The sequence below is a fragment of the Lathyrus oleraceus genome, chromosome 2 (assembly GCF_024323335.1).
Source record: "Lathyrus oleraceus cultivar Zhongwan6 chromosome 2, CAAS_Psat_ZW6_1.0, whole genome shotgun sequence".
NCBI classification, from domain to species: domain Eukaryota; kingdom Viridiplantae; phylum Streptophyta; class Magnoliopsida; order Fabales; family Fabaceae; genus Lathyrus; species Lathyrus oleraceus.
In genome coordinates this window covers 322,031,249-322,050,650 of record NC_066580.1, presented here as the reverse complement: position 1 = coordinate 322,050,650, position 19,402 = coordinate 322,031,249, and the positions used below count along the sequence as shown (strand labels likewise).

At 35.9% G+C, this 19,402-nt stretch overlaps 1 protein-coding gene across 1 annotated transcript; it reads left to right on the top strand.

Annotated features, from left to right (window-relative positions):
- Nucleotides 1-6,870: 6,870 nt before the first annotated feature.
- LOC127123058 (eukaryotic translation initiation factor 4 gamma-like) lies at nt 6,871-19,131 on the top strand. The gene is made up of 2 exons (XM_051053319.1): nt 6,871-7,247; nt 18,744-19,131. The coding sequence occupies exons 1-2, from the start codon at nt 6,871-6,873 to the stop codon at nt 19,129-19,131; spliced, it is 765 nt and encodes a 254-aa protein (XP_050909276.1).
- Nucleotides 19,132-19,402: the final 271 nt, after the last annotated feature.

Sequence of the window (19,402 nt, the reverse complement as noted above, 5' to 3'; positions counted from 1 at the left end):
AAAATAATTTTGTATTTAGTTATTAATACATTACCAAATAATAATAAAATTCATCATATTTGAACAACAACTTTTCATTTAATATACAAAAATCATATTAGACAAAAGTGGAATAAAAAACATAAAATACTAATATAAAACAATATCAAAAATATTATAATGAAATAAAATAATATAGGAGATGATATATTGGAGAATATGAAAATAAAATAAAAATAGAAGAGATGAGAGATTAGAGAATAAGAGGTGCGATAAAAACAAAATTGAAAGAGAGCATGATCATGGCATGATCATGAAAATGAGAATGAGAATATATATATATATATATATATATATATATATATATATATATATATATATATATATATATATATATATATATATATATATATATATATATATATATATATATATATATATATATATATATATATATATATATATATATATATATATATAAAGATATGAGAGATTAGAGAAAAAGAGGTGAGATCTGACGAAGAATATGAGAATAATGTGTGATACTGTAAGGTGCAACCGCACAATGACTTTAGTCATTTCATTTTTACATATTTACGGGACAGTTAATAGTATGCTAATAGTAAAGTGCATTTAATTTCACTTTATTGAAAAATAATAAATTAGTACCGATAATAATGAAAATTGAATGTTATTAATTTTTTAAACAGGATCAATAATCAAGTAGTATAATAGGTAATAATAAAGTAAATTTTGAGGCCATAGGCAAATGCCTACTTAGTTTGTCCCTTAGATTGGGCTTGCTCTTATGAGAGATTTGATTAGGTTGAAATTGAAATCTTATGTGTGTGGAAGAGAAAATCTCATAATTATAAGACTAAAGCAGAAGAGGTTTGAGTTGGATGTGGGTTACGTGAAGTTTGAGTTGTAATATATTGTCGTTTGATTTTGGTTTATTTTTCAAAATATAAATTGCAAACTGAATCGCACGGTTTTATTTTAAAATGGTCGAAATGTATCCGAGTCAAATGTCATTTTTTGCTATTTTCAGTTTGATTCAGTTTGGTTAGTAGTTTGTATTTTGCTAGATATAACCAGTTAATAACTGTTTTAATAAAATGAAATTCAGTTATGACAATTGGTTTTAATAACTGGTTATGACACATGAATTATATATGATAATGGATTGATTATGTGAATTATTTGTCCATGAGCATCCCTAGAGTCAAGGGCGTTGTAATATGTTTATTTTTGTCTCTTCGTTAATTTTCCATCTTAGACCTGTGTAACTGGCATATTAGAAGCATGGATACTACGCCAAACATAGCTTGGGTTTTGCTCTCCGCCACCAAGGGCATTACTTCTCCCACCCTTAGTGGTGAGGAGCCACCCTATATAAATTCATAATTATCCTTCATTAATATGTAAATCCAAAATTGTCCCTTATATGGGACGCACACATATACACTAAGCACATGCGTACGTGAGATACACCCTTATTTTTCTAAAAATGAGTCTGGAGATGCATCTCTGTAATAACCTCATATGCACCCCATCATTCATAACTGAGTCGCACCTTCATTTTGCCGTAATTTAGTCTAGAGATGTATCTTCATAATAAAATATGGAAATACACTTCCGTAATCACCCTTTATATAGTATATTTTGACATTTCTTAAGAAATACATTGATGTAATATGCCATATATTATAACTTTATAATAATTTTGTTATCAATTAAATCATACACTGATGTAATAAGATTAAAATTTCATATATTAAAATCAATCCATAATCCATAATATTATCAAAATGAAAATTTACAAAATCATAATAATATCCATAATTTATAATACAAATACTATTGGGCATTATCGGACCCCAGTGTTCCTTTTCAACCTCTTGTAATGTAATGTCGTCCGTGCCTCAAATAGAATGGAATCTACAGTTATCCTCCCAGAAGTGCCTTTCGAAAAGTCTCATCTTTGTATACCTGCTTGTGCAATGTCCATAATACAATGACATGCAGGTAAAACATCAATGACATGGTCTTCCTTAGCCCGCTTCTCTTCTAATATCTCCCGATGAACTGGCCTAAGTGGATCTATGTGAGCATCTAGTGTCATGTAAGGATGTGACACTCTGAAATACCACTAGATATAATTGCATTCTCTGTTCCATTAGCGAGGATCTAGTACACTTTGTGTTTCATCTGGTACTAAATGATTATAGGAATCATCATACATTGCATGTACATATATGCGAACCATAGTGGGAGGAGCAGACACGAAGGGTTCTTGTGGAATAGCCGCATAAACCCAAACTAGCGCATGACTCACTCATCCAAATATAGGTATAACATACATGACCCACAAGCCAACCATCCAGAGTATAAGACCATGTCATCTAAGGGACACGTTTGATAGCGATCGTCATACGATTGAAAGCGTATATCATCTACTGAAGTGTGGTCAAGAAACACTTTGAAAGGCTCCATCAGTTGATTCTCTTTGGGCAGGATGAATGCACAAGCACGTGGCTGATTCTCAGTGTAGTTATCAACATATAACCATTTGCAAATACATGGAAAGTGTTTGAGGATCAATGCTTGAAAATGGTAGAGGTGAATTATTAATAATGGTGTAAAATAAGTATTACTAAACTGGTACATTAAAAGTAGAGGATGCAAATATATTACCGTAAATAGAGTGTAACTAGCTGTTATTTGTTTAGTCTTCCAAAGACAACCTTCAGCTAACTTTGAGTACAAGTAAACAAACAAGCAACCCCTCAATTGTACTCATGAATACATTCGAGTCAATGAAGTATTTGAGGTAAACCACATCGACATAATAACAACTTTTGTCCATAAATATGGATGTGTTAACCAAGTACATGAAGAGTGACCTCAACGTGCATGCTCTATGATGCATAACATGTGCATCATCACCATCGACCTCCACTAGCGCAACCAGATGGTGCACATGCAGGTTCTCCAAGAATCCAAATCTAGCATGACACCTTCTAGTGTCTTCCAGCTCCTTTAGGGTATCCTCTGGGTTAACTCCCAAATATTTCAGCATCATCTTCAATGCATCATATCTATGTTGGGTGAGAATATAGACACAAAGAGGTCTAAAAGAGGGGTTGAATAGACTTATCCCCTAAAAGATAATTTCAAAAACAATTTAGGTCCCATAAAAAAATTAGAGATTTTAAGAAGCGCGGAAGCAAAATACAATACTATGAAAGCTTGGAAGCATCTCAAAGAATTAAAACAAGTGAAAAATACATGATATCACTAAAGATTTGATTGCTTCTAATGCAAGCCAATCATAAGACAACCAATGTCGCTTTAAACGAAGTGATTTAGAAACTCTTTACATAGATTTTGTTTCAAGACATAATTGATTTTATGATAATTGAATAAGATTTATGCACCACATACCCAATCTTATGCATTAAGTCTCTATAACCACGGCCTAACCTATAAGACATGCAAATGATGCAATAATGCACTAACGCAATGGTGATATTAATGAATACTAGAAAATGATAAGGAGATAAGGGAAGACGAAAAGATACACATGTATGTATAATGGTTTGGTGTTCGTCCTTGTTTTTCCTACTCCACTTTTGAATGGTGTTAAATGTGAGTGCAACTTCATTTAGATATATTTTGTATGATGTCAAAACTAGGATACTTTAGCGTTTATGTATATTGGACGGTATCTTCCTATTCTCTATATGCATCTTAGCATTAGGAAGCATAAAAGTATTTGGAAACAATTTATAAAAGGTTTCATATTCATGCATTAAAAATGAGTTAGAAAGGGTTGCATACATCAAAAACTAGTTTTTATGGGAAAAACAACCTATGTGCTGACTGCATAGGTCGACACATGTATTGTGTTTTTAAAGCCTGTTTTATGTGCTGACTGCATAGGTTGGCACATACGATTTTCAAGTCGGCACATGTACTGCATTTTTAAAGCTTGCTTTATATACTGACTGCGTAGGCTGGCACATACGATTTTCAAGTCGGCACATGTACTGCGTTTTTAAAGCTTATTTTATATTCTGACTGCATAGGCTGGCACATGACCTTTACAAGTCGGCACATACGTTTTTCAGGTCGACACATGTGATGCAATATTAAATCCTATAGCTTCTGTTTTATGTGCTGACTCTACAGGTCGACACATATGAGGCGCATAACTTTGACAGGTTGATACATGACTTCAACAGGTTGACCTATACGAGTGGTTTTTTCATATTTTCATATTTTTCTCAAAGTTTCTTGTGTTCCTTATGTTTTCCACTTACCCATGCATGTATATAATTCATACATGAATCATTCTCTAGTAAGTTTTCTAGAGTGAGTAAAACCTACATGAATCTAGGATTTCAAAGCATCTCATCATCTTTAATTCAATCTATGCATACACACAACCAAACTACACATAATCATTTTTTGATTGGGTGACATCTAGATTATGATTGATAACGTCCAATTAGGTTTGTTGTACCGAGAATATTGGGTTACGGTATTTGAGGGATTCAAATAAGAAAACTGAGATAGGGTTTTCCTTCAAGATCTGTAGGGTTTGAAGGTTTTGGACAAGATTGTACAATTCAGATTCGATCGAGTGAAAGCCTTGAGACTAGGTGTGTCGGTAAGGGAGTAGCGTGAAATGGTGGGTCGTGTTGACAAATCTTGGGTTCAACAATTGTATGCTTGGGATTAATTCAGTCGGGTGAAAGCCTTGAGACATGGAGGTCGTGCAAGGAAGTAGCAACAATAGGTGAATTGAAGTGGCATTGTTGGTTACATGATCATGCACTTGGGATTAATTGTATTGAGTCAAAACCTTGGGACAAGGGGTGCCTTGCAAGGAAGTAGCAACAACAGGTGAATCGAAGCAACATGATTATTTAATTGATCAAGATTGGTCAATGTCTTTGGAGGTGCTAGAGTCAAGAACAAATCTAGGGTTTGTGGGATTTGATTTCTCATCTCTTGTATTGATACATTTGCAAAGTAATATTCATTATATTAATATCTCAATTCGAATTTGAATTGAGGGCAGACGTACCCATAACGAGGTAAATTGAGGAGCTCCCTAAACAAATCCTTGCGTACTCTCTCTCTCTCTCTCTCTCTCTCTCTCTCTCTCTATATATATATATATATATATATATATATATATATATATATATATTTTGATTCACAAATTGTCGATTGCTTTGATCATCGGATCAATATAGTTTGGATCATAATTTTGATTACATTTTGAATCTTGTGTTTATTGTATTGATCATTAACCATTTGGTTGTGATTGTATTTCTTAGAACAACAAACACCATATAAAATTCCAAACTTTGTTTATCGCAGACCAAATGTTCGATAAATTGTTTGACTTAGTTTTTTGTGTGTGAATATCGTTGGAGAAAGACTTTTACTATTGTAGATTATTTAATTAGTTGTTCTTAATTATTGTTGATTGACTTGTGGATTATTATCATTCTATTGGTACTCTTACGCATATCCGGTATTTTCAATAGAAGCTTCGGTTAGACGATTTTGAATCCGGGAAAAATTTGAAACTTGCTTCCGCGCCAAATATTTCTAAACCAAAGTTTCAAATAATTTTTTAACTTGAGATCTATTCACCCCCTCTAGATCTAGGCTTATCGTCTAACAAGTGGTATCAGAGCTCAGGTTGTTTCCGGTCTTAAGATTTGCTTATTATATTATGGCTACCGAACCTAAAGGGGCGTATGATAGAGCACCCATTTTCATCGACGAAAATTATGGCTATCGGAAAGCTTGAATAATATTCCTATCAACTCTATTGATAAGGGTATATGGGACGTCATTTCCAATGGTCCTAATAAAATTACAATGACCAATGGTGAAGGCGTCATCGTACCAATACCGGAAAATCAATGGAATGATAATGATAAGAAGTTATGGTCTCATGATTGGAAAGCATAAAATATTCTCATATTCGCATTAGGTGTTGATGAGTATTATCGTGTATCTCATTGTGAAACCGCCAAAGCTATGTGGGATGCATTATAATTTTTCCATGAGGGAACTAGTAAGGTCAAACAAGTTAGGATCAACACATTGAACCAAGAGTTTGAACTCTCACGTATGAAGCATGGTGAAACCATTGCCAACATGCAAAAGATATTCCCACATCTTATCAATAGATTAAATGCTCTAGGTAATCCTATCTCCAATGTTATATCTACTAACAAGGTTTTAAGATATCTTAACAGGGAATGGCAACCCAAGGTTACCGCAATTAAAGAAGCGAATGATCTAAAAGCACTTGATCTTACTACTTTGTTTGGTAAATTGGAAGAACATGAGCAAGAACTCACTTGCTTGGAAAAACATGAAAAAGAGTATAAAAATATGATGAAGAAAGAGAAAGGTAGAGACAAGGAACATGTGAAGAAGTCTATTTCTCTAAAGACTTCTAGTCTCAAGTCCTCAAATAATGAGCTTAGTGAGTGTGAATAAAGGGATGACAAGAACTCTGATTATGATGATGTTTGGCTATTTTTCAAGAGATACCAAAGGTATATTCGAAAGAACAAAGTCAACCATTCCGAAGGAAACTTAGCCAAATTTAGAAGGGAGTCTGAGTCTTCAAAAGATGGTGAGAATAAGAAAGGTAAATTTAGAAGCTCTTGTTATAAGTATGGTGAAATTGGTCACTATAGACCATAATGTCCCATGATTAAGAAAGACAAAGAAAGAGGGCATCACAAGAAGTCTAGTAGATCTATAAGAGGTTATATAGCTTGTGAGAGTGCAAGTGATTCCTCAAGCGATGAAAGATTCACTTCAAGTGTAGAATCGACCTGAATTTGTCTTATGACAAATGGAAGGAAGAAGAAACAAGTAAATCCTTCTAAACTTGAGCTTACTAGTGATTTATATTATTCTCAATTACAAAATCCATGTGAAAATATTCATAGAGAGGCCTTAAATGCTTTTAACAAATTAGCTTCACATGAAAAATTATTTTTACACTTAGAAGCTAAAGTGTTAGAATCCTCAAGAAAATTGGAAGCTATTAAAATATCTATGATAGATATTCAAAGTGACAAAAATGAGGATGAAAAACCTTCCAAGTTTGGTTGTGAATCTTGTCATAATTGGCAAAAAGAGATAAATGCTCTTCAAGTCAAATTAGACAAAGCCTTACAACCAAAGATTGCTTATGCTATTGATCCGTCTAAGTATGAAAGGTCTTTGAACCATTCGTATAAGAAACATAAATTTGTTAAAAAGGAGTCTAATAGAAAAGGCACATCTCATCTTAGCCTGTCTTGTCTCTTTTGTTGCAATAAAGGCCATACTATTGAAAAATGAAAATTTAGGAAACTTTTAGTTCCTAAAGGAGCCTTTCAATGGTTGCCCAAATGCAACCTTTTTTTCACTCACCCTAAGGACCTAATGAAGATTGAATACCTAACACTTGTTTTAATTTTACAAGATAAATATCTTGGATCTATGAAGAGAGTATGGGATCTTGTTTGTGGATACTTAAGACATGTGATGCGTTACATATCCCTATTTTGTTGACTTTGTGGAAAAGGAATAATGGTTGTGTAACCAAAAGGAATAAACTTCTAGTGTTCTTTAATTGGTATAAGTGTATTGATTATTACTAATGTTTTCTATCTGAGAAGTGCCAGAAAAGGTATTGTTTTTAATGATGTAAGTTATCTTCGACAAGACATACTCAAGTTCATCAAATTAGGGATTGATCAACCTAAGATGAGAAAATGTGAGGAGGAGCAAGATGATTATCATAATTAAACAAGATTGAAAGTCCAAGTATTAGGATGATCATCAAATTAATAATCTTCTTGGATACATTATTAATCATACTTTCAAGTACTTTGTCAAAGAAAAAAGTGGTAAGATCGTTGTTGTCTAAAGGTTGTATGGCACATGTTGCATTCATTCCAACTTTCATTCGAGAAATTATTGTGGAATGCATGTGCATCCTCCATCATTCGTACGGTGAGGTAATATCTTTTCAACTTTCACTTTGTAAGGAAGTTCTTTCTTTTGCCTGTTTATTTTTCAAAGGTATATGATCTACTTTGTGTATGATATATGTTATGAGTGCTCACTTCTGAAAATTTAAAGTGATAACCAATGTGTATTTCATTTAAAATTATTGTAGTGACCTTATCTAAATATCTTCACATGATTGATATACCGTCTCTAGCTTATGCTTACTTGGAAGATTTCAAGTTTATGTCGATGATATTATTTTTGGATCCATTGGCATGCAACCTATAAGTGAGTTTTCTAATCTTATGCAAGGTGAATTTGAGATGAGCCTTATGGGGGAGTTGAATTACTTCCTTGATATTAAAATTAAACAACTCAATAAAGGGCCGTGTGTGTGTTAAACCAAATATTGCAATGGAAGATGCAAAGTTTATTGACACCTCTATGGCAACAAATTGAAACTTGGAAAAGAATGAAAATGGTAAGGATGTAGATGTCAAGAAATATAGAGTGCATCCTTAATCATTTCATAAGAGAGGTAATATCGTTCCTTTTTAATTTACCCATTTTGTAAGTAAGCTTTTATCTTTATATGTTGCTTGTGTTCTAAATAGTTGATATTCTTGATGTTTGAGTTAGTTCATAAATGCTCATTTACAAAAATGTCTATTGATGTATGTCAATTATATGCTTATAGTGACTTTGTGATTTTCTCTCTATATGCTTGAAATATGCTCTTGGTGCATTGGCATCTTATCTATTATTGCATGGAACTTGATTGAACATATTATAATGTTAGCAAATTCTTGTTGTGTGTCATTATTATGATAACATATTTGTTTTTGGTTTGTGTGGTGATAAATCTTTATCGCCTTGATAGAGCACATGCATGTGCAGCATTTCGGGAGTACCAAAGACATAGGTCACGTAATCGTGTGCAGCTTTGCAGCAACTCAAGAGTTTTTGATTGCATTGTATCTTTCATATTTCATGTTTGTGTTACGTTATGTGGCATTCATTATGACAATCATGTTGTAATGTTGCCTTACATGCGTGTATTTATGCTTATGCATTTTCCTTCAATATGTACGTCTTTTTATGTGAGTGATATTGTATTTATGTTCTTATCTTTGCAAACCGCCTCTGTGTGTTATTTTGGTTTATGTGTGATTCAAGATACTTATCATGGTTTGCTTTGTTTATTTTTGATGTTGTCAAAGGGGGAGAAGCAAGATGAAGTTGGGATGCATATATTCAGAGGGAGTCTTTCATTGAAAACATGAACGTATCGTCTCATGTTTTTCCATCATAAAAAGGGGGAGTATGTGAGTGCAACTTTGTTTAGATGTATTTTGTATGATGTCAAAACTAGGATACTTTAGTGTTTATGTATATTGGACGGTATCCTCCTATTCTCTATGCGCATCTTAGCATTATGAAGCATACAAGTATTTGGAAACAATTTAGAAAAGGTTTCATGTTCATGCATTAAAAATGAGTTAGAAAAGGTTTCATACATCAAAGTCTGGTTTTTATGGGCAAAATAACCTATGTACTCACTGCATAGGTCGACACATGTACTGCGTTTATAAATCCTGTTTTATGTGCTGACTGCATAGGCTGGCACATACGATTTTCAGGTCGACACATGTACTGCATTTTTAAAGCGTGTTTTATGTGCTGACTGCATAGACTGACACATACGATTTTCAGGTCGGTACATGTACTGCGTTTTTAAAGCTTGTTTTATGTGCTGACTGCATAGATTGGCACATGACCTTTACAGGTCGACACATACGTTTTTCAGGTCAGCACATGTGTTGCAGTATTAAAGCATGCAACTTATGTTTTATGTGCCGACTCCATAGGTCAACACATAGGTGGCGCATAACCTTGACAGGTCGACACATGACTTCAATAGGTCGACCTATATGAGTGGTTTTTGCATATTTTCATATTTTTCTCAAAGTTTATTGTGTTCCTTATGTTTTCCACTTACCCATGCATATATATAATTCATACATGCATTATTCTCTAGTATGGTTTCTAGAGTGAGTAAAACCTACATGAATCCAGGATTTCAAAACATCTCATCATCTTCAATTCAATCTATGCATACATAGAATCAAACTACACATAATCATTTTTTCATTGGGTATTATCAAGATTAGGATTGATAACGTCCAATTAGGTTTGTTGTACCGAGAATATTGGGTTGTGATCTTTGAGGGATTCAAATAAGAAAGTCGAGGTGGGGTTTTCCTTCAAGATCTTTAAGGTTTGAAGGTTTTAGACTGTAAGAACAAAGTTGGTTCTATAATATATCTCTGAGATTTTGATGATTACAAAGGATGAAACAAAAATGGTACCCTAACGAAATTTTTTCTTAAGTATGCAGGACTCTGATCAAACTATGTGAAAGATGAATCATCAGATACAAAATCCAGCGCTTAGATGCTACTCAGAGGAAACATGTCCAGAAGGTTCTGACTCTGATAAATGCAGGAACCAACAAAGCAAAAAAGAAGTCCGAAAATCTGTTAAAGAAGAATGAATCCAAACTCTAAATCTGAAGAAGTCAAGATTATAGATAAACTTTGATTTGGTCAGATAGAAGCAACCTCTGAAGACGAACTTTGATTAACAAGACTTTGAATACGGATTCTCCAGCTCAGAACGCGTAACCATGAAGAAATCTGTTTTTAGAAAGAAACTATTTCTAGAAGGAAATTATGACGCGCCCAAAATAGTTTTAGAAAGAAACAAGGAGAGTAATGACAATAATCATTCTTCAATGACCAAGATCCTATCATCACCACCGATCCTCTCAAACTCCCTATATAAAGGACGGAATGCATCACAAGAAAACACACCTGAGACACACAGCAACACAAATTTCTTGATCATTCTCTTTTACTCTTTCACGAGCTGCTGCTCTTACGTGAAAACTGTTGCTCTTATATTTCTGTAATATTTGCTTGTTATTAGAAGCACTGTGCATTACAAATCTTATCTAAGATAATTCCTCAAGTGACTTTGTGCAGTCTGAATACTTGAGAGGGCTAAGGGATTATTCTCTTAGACAATTGTTTGTGTAATCTTTCAAGATTAGTGGATTAAGTCCTTTTTGAAGGCGAAATCACCTTGGTCGGGTGGACTGGAGTAGCTTTGAATTTCAAGCGAACCAGTATAAAATTATGTGTCTATTTGCTTTTACTCTGTGTGTGTCTAAACGATCAAAAAGTTTTATTTTCCAAAAACAATTCAAACCCCCTTTCTTGTTTTTCTCTACCTTCAATTGGTATTAGAGCTTCGGCTCTGTTACTGATTTTCTAATCAAACACTTAACAGTGTAGAGAGATCCAGCGTGAGAAAAACCTATGGCCAACACCAATGAAAGAGATAGTTACAATGCTAAACCTCCAATCTTTGATGGAGAAAAATTTGATTATTGGAAAAGATAGAATTGGAAGTTTCTTTCTGGGCTACGACGCTGATCTATGGGACATAGTCACAATTGGCTACACACCACTTGTGACTGACGCTGGCGTTGCCATTCCCAGAAGCAAAATGACAGTTGATCAGAAGCGCGAATTCAAAAAAATCACAAATCCAGAACGACACTACTAAATGCCATTTCCTACAATGAATATGAAAAGATGACCAATAGGGAAACATCTAAAGAAATACTTGACTCTCTTAGGATGACTCACGAAGGAAATTCTCAAGTCAAAGAGACAAAAGCTCTGGCTCTAACTCAGAAATATGAAGCATTCAAAATGGAGGACAATGAAGCTGTAGAGGTAATGTTTTCTAGATTTCAAACTTTAATTGCAGGACTCAAAGTTCTGGATAAGGGCTATACAACTGCAGAGCATGTAAAAAAGATAGTCAGAAGCTTACCAAAGAAATGGAGACCCATGGTCACAACTTTAAAGTTATCCAAAGATCTGAACAATATCATCCTTGAGGAACTCGTCAGTTCACTCAGAAGCCACGAGATAGAACTTAAGGAAGATGAGCCTTAAAAGAAGATCAAGCCTGTAGCACTGAAGTCCAGATCTGAAAGACGCAAACCAGAAAGAAATAAAGCCTTCCAAGCTGAAGAGGAAGACAATGACGAGTCTGAAAAGGAAGACTCTGACGATGAAGAAGAGTTATCCCTTTTGACCAGAAGAGTTAAACAACTCTAGAGAAAAAGGAATAATAACTTCAGAAGACCAAGACCCAAGGGAGATCGCTCAGAATCAATTTCTAGAGGTAAGTCAAACAAAGAAATAACATGCTATGAATGCAAGGAAACAGGTCATTACAGAAACGAATGTCCCAAGCCGAAGAAAGAAAGCTCCAGAAGAGAGATTTTCCAGAAAAGTTCATTCATAACCAGAAAGGGACTGATGGCCACCTGGGACGACAGTGGATCTGATTCCTCCGAATCAGACTCTGAAGAACAGGCAAATGTTGCACTCATGGCTACCACCTCCAAAAATACATCAGATGGAGAATCTGATTCTGAAGAGGTATTTTCTGATCTTTCTCGCTCTGACCTTGAATCGTGCCTTTCTGAAACCCTAAACTTATATCAGAAACTTAAACAAAAATTTAAGGCTTTAAAAGGAGTTATGGAAAGAACAATCGAAGAATGTGATAAGCTTAAGATAACTGCTTCAGAACTAAAAGATGAAAATCAAACTTTGATAAAAGAAAGAGACTCCACAAATAAAAAATGTTTAAAACTTGAAGAAGCACTATCTCAAGCCCCACAAACTTCTAACACAATGATATATGAATATGAAAAATATTTTCAAAAGTTTTTGAAAAATGGGATAGAAAGGAGTAGAATGGCATCCATGATTTATGGAGTAAGTCAGAATAATAAAAGAGGAATAGGGTATGTCCCCAGTGAAGATAAATCTTCTACAGATGACAAACCCAAATCTCCTTTTTCTTATCACTACACACATACACAAGCACAACATTTTGGTAATACTAGAAAATCCAAAGTTCTAAGAAACTCTGGGAAAACTAATCACAAAGGACCCAAAAGATTTTGGGTACCAAAGAATAAGATTGTTTATGTTGCAGATATCTTATACAGCAGAGTTAAGACATCAATCATGGTACATGGACTCTGGATGCTCGCGACACATGATGGGAAGAAATTATATGTTCCAAAGCCTCGAACTTAAAGATGCTGGCTTCGTAGGTTTCAGAGGAAATCAGAAAGGAAGAATCAGAGGCTCCGAAACTATTGGTAATGGAACTCTTCCCTTTATATATGATGTTCTCTATGTAGAACGATTAATGCATAACATGTTATCAATAAGTCAATTAAGTGATAACGATTATGATGTAATCTTCAATCCAAAAACATGTGAAGCAATTAATCAGAACAATAGAACAATCCTATTCACTGGCAAGAGGAAAAACAATATTTACAAGATAAATCTTTCAGACCTAAAAGAACAAAATGTAAAATGCCTGATGTCTGTTCATGAAGAGCAATGGGTATGGCATAAATGCTTGGGCCACATTAGCATGAGAAAACTCTCTCAGCTAAATAAACTCGAGTTAGTCAAAGGCCTACCTAAACTGAAGTATTCTTCAGAAGCTCTATGTGAGGCATGTCAGAAAGGTAAATTTTCAAAAACATCTTTCAAAAAGAAAAATATTGTTTCTACCTCTAAGCCTCTGAAACTTCTTCACATTGACCTGTTTGGGCCTGTTAAGACAGCGTCAATCAATGGAAATAAGTATGGACTAGTTATTATTGATGACTTTAGTCGCTGGACAGGGGTAAAATTCCTAAAGCACAAGAGTGAGTCTCACTCTGTATTCACTAGCTTCTGTTCCAAAGTGCAAAAGGAATTTGACTCTAAAATCATCAGAGTCAGAAGTGATCATGGTGGAGAATTTAAGAATAAATTTTTTGAGGAACTATTTGATTCTAATGGAATATCTCATGATTTCTCCTGTCCTAGAACTCCACAATAAAATGGAGTTGTAGATAGGAAGAATAGGACACTCCAGGAGATGGCCAGAACCATGATCAATGAAACAAATGTGGCTAAGCACTTTTGGGCTGAAGCAGTAAATACGGCGTGCTATATTCAGAATAGAATCTCTATAAGACCTATTCTAGAGAAGACTCCCTATGAACTGTGTAAGGGAAGAAAACCCAACATCTCTTATTTCCATCCTTTTGGACGCTCTTGCTTTATTCTGAATACTAAAGAACATCTAAACAAGTTTGATTCAAAAGCACAAAAAGGTATTATGTTAGGATACTCAAAATTCTCTAAGGGCTACAGAGTATACAACACAAAAACCAAAATTGTGGAAGAATCAATCCATGTTAGATTTGATGATAAGTTTGACCCTGAAAAGTCAAAGCTAGTTGAAAAACTTGCAGATTTGGAGATTGCTCTTGCAGGTTATGACGAAAAGACTAAAGCACCAGAAGTATCTGATAGACAAAAGCCAGATGTAACAGAAGTCTCAACTATCCAGAAGAAATCAAGAAGTCACCCCAACATCTCTGAAGATTTGATTATGGGAAACAAGGATGAACCTGTTAAAACTAGGTCAACATTTAAAGTATCTAAAGAAATTCCTCTAGGATTAGTATCTCTAATTGAACCTACTTCCTGTGATGAGGCACTTCAAGACAATGACTGGGTTATGGCTATGAAGGAAAAGCTAGATCAATTCTCAAAGAATGACGTCTGGGATCTTGTTCCAAAGCCTAAAGGAACTCACGTTATTGGAACCATATGGGTGTTCAGAAACAAACTGAACGAAAAGGGAGAAGTAGTCAGAAACAAAGCACGACTGGTGGCACAGGGGTACAGTCAACAAGAAGACATTGACTACAACGAAACCTTTTCCCCAGTTGCCAAGTTAGAATCTATTCGCTTACTTGTTTCATTTGCTGTAAATCATTCAATCAAACTATATCAAATGTATGTCAAGAGTGCATTCATTAATGATTATATATCAGAAGAAGTCTATGTCAATCAACCTGCAGGTTTTGAAAACTCTAAATGTCCATAACACGTTTTTAAACTTAAGAAATCACTGTACGGTCTAAAACAAGCTCCTAGAGCGTGGTATGAAAGACTAAGTATCTTTCTTCTGGAACATGACTTTATTAGAGGAAAGGTTGACTCTATACTCTTCTGTAAAAACATTAGAAATGATTTTATGATATGCCAGATATATATTGATGACATTATTTTGGTTCATCTAACCCTTATGTATGTCAAGAATTCTCTGAGCTAATGTAAGCAAAATTTGAAATGAGCTTAATGCAAGAACTAAAGTTCTTTCTAGGGATTCAAATCAATCAAGCTTCAGAAGCTACCTACGTTTATCAAAGTAAATACATAAAATACATTTTGAAGAAGTTCGAAATGGCTGAGTGCAAACCTGCTAAGACACCTATGCATCCAACCTGCATTCTGGAAAAAGAAGAAATTATCCAGAAGGTTTGTCAGAAGCTCTATCGTGGTATGATAGGCTCTCTTCTCTATCTGACGGCTACACGTCCTGATATTCTGTTTAGTGTATGTCTTTGTGTCAGATTCCAATCAGATCCTAGAGAATCTCATTTAACAGCTGTTAAAAGAATCCTCAGGTATCTGAAAGGAACCCCTAACTTGGGCCTGATGTATGAGAAAACATCAGAGTATAGACTCTCTAGTTATTATGATGCAGATTATGCAGGGGACAGAATGGAACATAAAAGTACATCTGGAAACTGTCAGTTCTTGGGAAATAATCTTATATCTTAGGCCATCAAAAGGCAATCAACCATAGCTCTGTCCACTGCAGAAGTAAAATATATATCAGTATCACTCTGCACTACTCAGATGCTCTGGATGAAAAATCAACTTGAAGACCTCCTGATCTTTGAGAGTAACGTTCCTATTTTTTGTGATAATATTGCTGCCATTTATTTAAGTAAGAATCCTATCTCGCATTCCAGAGCTAAGCACATAGAAATAAAACATCATTTCATTAGAGACTATGTTCAGAAAGGCGTAATCACTTTAAAATTTATTGATACAGACCATCAATGGGTTGACATTTTTACCAAACCCCTCGCTGAAGATAGATTCTCTTTCATTTTTAAAAATTTAAACATTCAAATTTGTCCAAATTGAAATGTGCCTATGAAATAGCAAAGTAAGACTTTGAAGTAAACATCTGGAATCTGAATCCGACTCTGATGCTACTACCGGTTAGAAGCTATCTGAATCAGAAATCCTTAGGATCCAACCTTTTGGTATTCTTGAAGATCAGATAAAGTAACACGTGGTACCTCATGTGTCTGACCTTGGAACTTCTAGACAACTGTCTAGAAGAAATCAAGAGACAGACTCTTGAAATCTCCTCGAGCAGTGTGCTAATTTGGGGATTAGACCTCCATCATGGGCTGTAATCATTCTCCTCCAAACGTGCTTACTTGGATAACGTGCTGCATTTAATGTTTTAACAGTTAAACTCTCTTAATGGTGTCATTTTGCATGCAGCTTTATAGGTATATAATCTCTTCACACACTACAATTGCACACTTTACACTCACGGCTACACTAAACTCCCTCTCTCTCTCTCTCTCTCTCTCTCAGTTCTTCATCTTCCACAAGATTTCTGCATTTCTTCATCAAGTTCTTCATTCAACCTTCATTATCAACATTGTTCTTCATGGACACTCAACAACAATCCGTTCACAACTTATCTCAATAAATGAACTCTACGAAACAAACACCCATTTCTACTCAACAAGCTACAACAACCACTGGCGTCATCTCAACCCCAATCTACAGGGAACCCTATATCCTTGATCGTGAACCTCACATCCACCTAGCAACACCGTTTGAAAAGCTTGAAGTTTTATGTGAGTCGCTAGTGGATTTTGAAAACATGAAAAAGAATGGCGTAGACCTAACTGAAGAGTTGAGAATGCAAGGGTGGGAAACCTATTTTCAATGACTCTATGGCCCTGTGTACACAAATCTGGTGAAAGAGTTCTGGAGTTTCGTAGACTCAGACGATCACTACATTGTCTCCTACGTTCTGAGAGTCAAGATAGTCATCATTGAGAAATCTATTGCTTCTCTTCTGAACATGGAGAAGACATGAGGAAGACGCATCTACAACATCAACCCTAGGGCAAAATACTTGTCCCAGGAAATCAACCCTACTATATTTCAACAAAGTGCTGAAGGCAAACACTCCAATAACAAGGAGCTCCATCAGAACCTTCGTGTCTGGTTGAAGATCATCTTAGGCACCATTCATCATCGCCCTGCATCAACCTCTTCTGACTACATCAACACAGATTAGAAGTGTATTCTGTACTGCATTCATAAGGGGCTGAAACTCTATCTACCAGCATTTCTCTTCAAGTATCTCAGAGACTCTGTTAAAGACACCAGAAACAACATGAAGACCAAAAACTACATCCCTTCGGGGAGACTTATATCAGATGTGTTGATTGAGAATGGCTTAGTGGATCACTTGATTCAGCTCAGACTCATGGAAGATGTCACTATTGACACTAGAAGTCCGCTGAATGCTCAGAATCTGAAGAGCTAAACCAACGCTTGACACCTCCTGGGAAGCACTCAGGGATCAGAGTGAGATTCCAACGAACTCTACTTGTTCTCCAAGATTGACCCTCAAGAGGTAGTAGCTTACTATCTACAGGATCTTGCCAATCAAGGGGTGGACATCTCTGACTTCTCAGTGGACTGGCTACCCGAGCATCCACCACACTTCATGAAGAGGATGCGAGAGCCCTATGAGAAGTCCAAGAAGGCTAAGAAAGCAAGACTAGGAGAATCCTCTAGGTCAAGACCTCCAACACCTCTGGCTGGCTCTCCAAGTAAGTCTATACCTCTCTCCCGCTCTGTTAAAATAAAACTTATTTCTTTTTCTCTTCCCCAAACCAATACAATATACACCTCCTCTAAAACACCTCCCTCAACCACCAGAAACTCTAACCCACCCTCACTTAAATTCAACCTTGTTACCACCACACTACTCGTTTCTGAAGCAGAAAGGCTGAATGAAACTACATCACCATCATCATCATCCTCACCATAATCCCCACCATACTATGTACTCTCCTCCGACAACGAACCATATGACCCCCAATCCCCCACTCTGGCTCAGCTACAAGCCCGTGCTCTGGCCTCTCAACATCCATCACACTTTGAACCTGAACTAGAAGTCATTTCCCCACCTCCTGAACATCCAAATCCAACTACATCTGAACCACCTCAAACACCACCACCCGCACAACAACTAACCCACTCACCATCTGAACCAAATCCATAACTTGGACAACCAACACTGTCACCTTATGCTATTCCCCCACCAACAACTTCTGTTGCATCTATCACTCCCACTCTAAATCTCAGTGCCCCAAACTCATCTTCCCCATCCTCCCTAGCCTCTGCCACTGAACCAGAAACTGCCTTCCCTACCCTAGAAGAAGCAATACAAGTTTTTGTAGAGTCTTCAGTAGAGAAGATCAAGTCTCTGACTATCAATTCTGGCATCAGTGATGATCCCTCTGAAGTAAGGATCCACTGGAACAGGGTGATCAGTTGGATGACCTCTGAAGCCTTCAAACTGAAAGGCCTATCTGAACAAGTCCGCAACGACTTCATCAGAGACGCTGGTATTAGGCTCTGAGATTGCTTGGCTAGAGAGGCTGAGGAACAGGCTAGAAAGGAAGCAGAAGATAAAGCACGCCGAGAAGAAGAACAACGGATCAAAGAAGCTGAAGAGAAGGCTGCTGCTGAAGTTGCTGCTACTGCGGCTGCTGTTGAGGCTGAGGCAAAAGCTAAAGCTAAAGCTAAAGAAGTAGCTCGTATTGCTGCAGAAGAAGCTGCCAAGGCCAAAGCTGATGCTCTGACTCAGGGGGAGCACTCCAAATCTAGGTTCGTCCCTCTGGTCTTGAAGACTTTGGAGGAACTGCAAAAGGAACAACAAGTGGTTCATGCTAGGTTGGACCAACAGGATTCTGTCAACAACAACATTCAGAACATGTTGTCTCAGCTACTCCAACGGATGCCTCTGCCCCCAAACCCTTAGGACCTAGGCTATTTGTTTGTTGCTTTTTCTTCTTTAATGTCTTTATTTGCTTTCTGATCTAATGCTGCTTATTTGTACCTGCTCTATTGTTCTCTTCTTTATCAATATCAATCTTTTTGCTATGTCTTTTTGATTCTGACAAAAAGGGGGAGAACTAAACCAAGCTCTGATGTAAACATAACTAAAACCTCTTAAGGCACTGCAAACATTAATAAAAATTATTATTAAACCAATGACTAGAGATATACAGCTAAAGTACTAAACCAAAGAA

Excerpts from the sequence above, each read along its gene's own strand:
- LOC127123058 (XM_051053319.1), top strand. The coding sequence starts at position 6,871 with ATGACAAATGGAAGGAAGAAGAAACAAGTAAATCCTTCTAAACTTGAG. Across the intron at positions 7,248-18,743 it reads GATCCGTCTAAGTATGAAAG|AGAGGCTGAGGAACAGGCTA; the intron begins GTCTTTGAACCA and ends TTGCTTGGCTAG.